The 5,000-nt window shown below is 37.3% G+C and overlaps 1 protein-coding gene across 1 annotated transcript in view; it reads right to left on the bottom strand.

Annotated features, from left to right (window-relative positions):
• Window positions 1-5,000, bottom strand: part of LOC137970677 (SCY1-like protein 2) — a 29,625-nt gene that overhangs the window by 22,538 nt on the left and 2,087 nt on the right. Inside the window, exons 2-4 of the mRNA XM_068817207.1 lie at window positions 3,911-4,068; window positions 1,853-1,952; window positions 953-997 (exon numbers count right to left, since the gene is read on the bottom strand). Of these exons, the coding sequence (XP_068673308.1) occupies window positions 953-997; window positions 1,853-1,952; window positions 3,911-4,068 (303 nt within the window). The remainder of the gene's footprint in view (window positions 1-952; window positions 998-1,852; window positions 1,953-3,910; window positions 4,069-5,000) is intronic.

A 5,000-nucleotide genomic window follows, 5' to 3' on the forward strand; every position in this document is an offset into this window, starting at 1 on the left:
ACTCAAGCTAGTTAATTAATTTTATCCTATGCCAACAATTTTTTGGGATTGGTTGGCTGTTCAGCTTTCAACCCAAACATTACATGTACATGTACGGTATTTGCCTTATTGGGACAACACAAGTGGATTGCAGAGTGAGTTTAGGGGTGGCACTAGAAGCCAGAAGCCAGAATCCAGAGTCCAGAATCCGGAAACTGGAAACCAGAAACCAGAAACCAGCATAATCCACAATTCCTGAAAATTACAATAGTCCGCTGGATATCGTTTATCCGGTAGATAGCGTTATCCACCTTTTGAACAATCGAGGCCTGGTTTCTTGTGCATCTTGATTAATATCAAGTATCCTAATTCCAAAAAAAAAAAAGAATTGAAGTCCACAAGGAGGAAACTGATTTGGAGACCCTTGTACAAATTAAGTACCAAACCTGATACCAGATTCTAACGCTTGGGTAATGGACTCTTAAGTTAGAAAATAATTAAAGGAAGGGAAGATGGTAAAACATAACTTTGTTTATTTAATAAATTTCAAACATTATTACTTTTATGTAAACTTGACCATGTACATGTACAATTAACGAAATTAATTTTGATTATGATCATTTATTTACAGGAATTTCAGATTTATTTAGAAGACTTAATGATAATCAAGATGCACAAGAAACCAGGCCTCGATTGTTCAAAAGGTGGATAACGCTATGCACTGGCTAAATTAACACTATCCAGGGGATTAAACACTAACAAAACACATTGGGTTATCCAGTGGATATGACATTGTTGTTGTAATTCTCGCAAATTGTGGATAATTCTGGTTTCTGGTTTCTGGTGTCCAGTTTCCAGGTTCCAGATTCCAGCTCTACAATCTTGATTCCAGCTTTCAGTGCTGCCCTGATTTTACCAGAAATTTGAAAAACTAGCGCTGTATTAGCAAAGTATTAAAACTACTCAAACAAACCTGATAAAGTCCATAGACTCTTTCAACGTCATACAGTTCAAATGTCTGTCACAGAAAACACACCATTATTGTAAACAGAAAGTTTACTGGTACTTGTGTGTAAACAACTCAATTTAACCCTTATTAATTCAGTTAAAAATACAATGTACTGTACATGTAGTAGGCATTAGATGTAACTCTTAAAGTCGAGGGCTTAATTGATATCTTTTTTTGTCAGGGTCAAGAATATCCACCCCTGGGCAGCTCCATATGGTATTACATTTGTATGCGTAAGTCCTAGTGGAGATCTACATTAATTGTATCTTTAATTGGCAACTGGTCATAACAATGAATATCTCAAATTTCCAAGAGTGCCCAGACAAGCAAAATTTGCAGAAATTCCTGGTTGAGGCAGTGTGGCCCGGTGGTTTATAGGGCGCTTGCCTTGACATCCGGAGATCCCCGGTTCAAGACCCGCTGACCACTCGCTGAATTTGTTCCTGGTAGTCCCTTGTTCAACTTCCCAGCTGCACTTGTAAATAGCCAACTGGTTTGCCTCCGGCCAGTTGGGATTCTTAACAGTTGTTGCTGTTGTGTTCTGTTGTTTCATTGATTGTTTCATTGGCCCTGAAAAGCCCCTATGGGGAGCGGCCATTTAAGTATGTATTGAATGTAATACAATACAACCAAGCAACAATAAAATTAGTGCTAACATGTCTCTACCAAATTTGTACCATACATGTACATCCATGTGCATGATGTTTTACCAGGGAAAGCCCTGTGACAGGCATCCTCTCTAGGGGAAGCAAAAATACACACTGCACTCACTCCATCCTTCTGATATTAGGAGCCTTTGTGGGTTGCTGGTGACTTACATGTAGCTTTGCCCTGTTCCTGCACATACAAGTACTAAATAAATACCTTTAGTTCAGTAGGCAAAGGAGATGGCATATTTGCTTGCTTCCCTAAAAGATTAGCAAGACTTGCAAATATTGGTTCTGTAGCAAAGGCTAAGCAGTCCCTACAAAAAAGGAAGACAATATGAAACAGGCGCAAATTATTAGGGGTCATAAGTAACTACAGTACATGTTCTTGATTCAAATATCACATGTAATACCCCTGGCCAGCAATTCTAGGCAGCAAGCCTGATTAGTTGATGCCATCAAGATCTTAACTATCAAAATGCATATCATGTCTGATGCTTTGTTCCCCAACACCATCATCCTTGTTATTATCATTGCAGCCATCGCCACCAGTGCAGTAAAGAGAGACTTATTTTTGCCATCAACATTTCACCATTTGATTAGTTATCAGAAAACTAATATCTCAAAGAAAAAAGGCTGCGCAACAAATTTGTAGTAACGGAATTACCATTAAATTGTACTCTCAGTGAACCCAGTATGCTCAGCTTATTGTCAGTTTGCTACCAATCACTTTATCCAGGAAATAAAGCCATTGACTACTGGGAGTGACACTAACAGATTTTACTCTAAGGTCAGACAATTTTACTCGTCAAACGTGGGAGTCCTGTGCCCTCCATTAAGACATTAGGGAGCTTAAGCAATGACGACGGCAACCAGAACTCGCAAATTAAATTTGCATAATTATTTAGTGGGCAAAAACAAAAGCTTTCCACGCCCTGCACATGCATTTTTCAATTTTGTCCATTTCTTTGCTGTCGTCGATGTCTGCAAATTAAACAACAATGTGAAATAACCAAATTTGAGGTTTTACCAAGAACGTCAGCACTTGAGGATAAATTTTCATTTTTTTAACCCTATTAAAGTTAAGTGCCATTCCGACTAGTGTCACTTTTGAGGAACCACTGGTACAATGCATGTACCACACCCTTATCACATTAAACAGGTGGAAAAAGTCACGAAGTGATTACAATAACATGATTATTTTTATATTGTGAGAGGACGTTCTGGTTGCCGTCGCTGTTGTCTTTGCTTAAGCTCCCTTACTCATTACTGGGGGTGTCTTGGGATGCCTGAGAAGTGAATGGCTTAAGCCATGCTCACTAATAAAAAATTAATTATGGTAATACTGTTCCTGTGAAAATCTATTGCTATATTATGATCTTCTTGTAAGATTAAAGTAGCCCACAAAGGAAGCCTTTCTCTACTAAATAGAGTTTGAAAAATACATTTTCAGTGAAACTGGGAAAAGGGAAAAAAGAAAGGACTGGAATGATAGAATTGTAGGGGTATGAATGAAATTTGAAGAAGGTGGGTGATTTGAGTAGATTAATAATTAATTGACTGTATCAATAAGGTTTGGAAGAATGTTTCTTTAAAGTGCCTATGAAGTGAAGTGATCTTTTGCTTACATGTATTTTAAAGACCTTTCAAAATGATGAAGAATGGTGTTTTCTATTTTGGAATACCTTCTTTCATTCCAGAGAATGTAAAAAAATTCATGACCTCACAAACCTTGCAAATAACTGTAAAGAATCATAAAATTGAGAATATCTCCGAAAATGGGGTAGTTACACTTCGCTAACTTCCTAGTCCATGGACTACCCCAATGGACTACTGTACACGTGTATCCTAAATTTCGAATAAGTACATGTGTACTGTTCCTCTGTATGTAAGCACCTTCATGTACATGAATCCAATATTTTCGGAGATATTCTCAATTTCGTGATTCATTACAGTCATTTGCAATGTTTGTCAAGTCATCGATCAATTCTTTAACAAAAACTTGAATATGCCTGGAACGAAACAAGGTAATCCAAAATAGAAAACACCATTCTTCATCATTTTGAAAGGAATTTTATAAAAATATGCAAAAGATATTTTTCAGTTCATAGGCACTTTTAATTACTTCAGTTTAAGGAAAAAACTAGCAGACTCTGAGGTAAGTTGACAACAAGCTTGCTCAGTTGTCCATGCTTATTGAAAGCACAGGAATTGCTTCAGAGCTCTTTGTTTGTACAGGAATGCTTACTGCCTCAAGCTAAGGTTAAAGCCTTACTTGGATTCTTCCAGTGGATGCTGAACAACTAACAGTCGTGGATGTCTTAGCCTTGTTAACTGGACTGGGCCTTTTTTCATGGTCTCAATTATTATTTCTCTGTCACGTTTGTCTACTTTATCCAAAAGTCTCTTTTCAAGAACAACCAATGACACTTCCTATTAATTTATAGCAAAAAATAATGCTCTTACATGGTGAATTAACAACAAAAAATTCTAAGGTGGATAGGGATGTTGCTCTTTACAATAGTCAATGACATCAAATTATTAACATATTAAACACCCATAGATGCAGCTGCACTTGCAGAATTTAGCTCCATGCCATCTCAAGACTTTTGCAATGGCTCCCCCAAAACTTGAAAACAATCATGTAGAGCTTGTTACCATACAATGTAATTTTAATGCATAGCATCTGCTGATGTTTAGTTTCAACAGGCTCTTTTGGGAGCAAGGGGGGGGGGGGGGGAGGGGAGGGGGATGAGGGGTCATTTTGAACATTTGCAGATTTCTTCTGAGATGTAAAAAGATGTGGCTTATATTACAAATGTATCTACAGATTGGTGTTTACAGTACATGTATGTGAAACTTTACATGTATACACTTGAAAAGTGGAAGGACATAAAGTAAACGTTAGATGCTCAAGCCTGGATTTTTTTCCTGGATTGTTTGCAACTGCTTAAGTTAATTGTTTCAATGATATTTCTAATTATAAGGGGATACTTACGGGGACAGCCCTGGATGAACTCAGACTGGCATGAGTTCGTATCGGCCTCCATACATTATTTTATTTCGTTTACATTTGTAAATGAGACCAGCCTGATAACAAACTCAAACTGGTCTGACTTTGTCTTGGTTCCTGGACCAAGATGAGAAACTCTCACACTGGTCTGTCAGTTCGTACCGTTTTCATGTATAAAAATGAAAATATCAGGTCTATTCAAGTCTGTATGCTTTTGGGTCAGCGATATATTTAGTTATTACATAAATGATATAATTTTTTCCCAAAACCAGGCACCAAACAATAATTATTTCATCCCTGTTTCTCACAAACACAAATTTGATGCTTTTGGGTCAGCGATATAGTTATTACA

The sequence above is a fragment of the Montipora foliosa genome, chromosome 9 (genome assembly GCF_036669935.1).
Source record: "Montipora foliosa isolate CH-2021 chromosome 9, ASM3666993v2, whole genome shotgun sequence".
NCBI lineage: Eukaryota > Metazoa > Cnidaria > Anthozoa > Scleractinia > Acroporidae > Montipora > Montipora foliosa.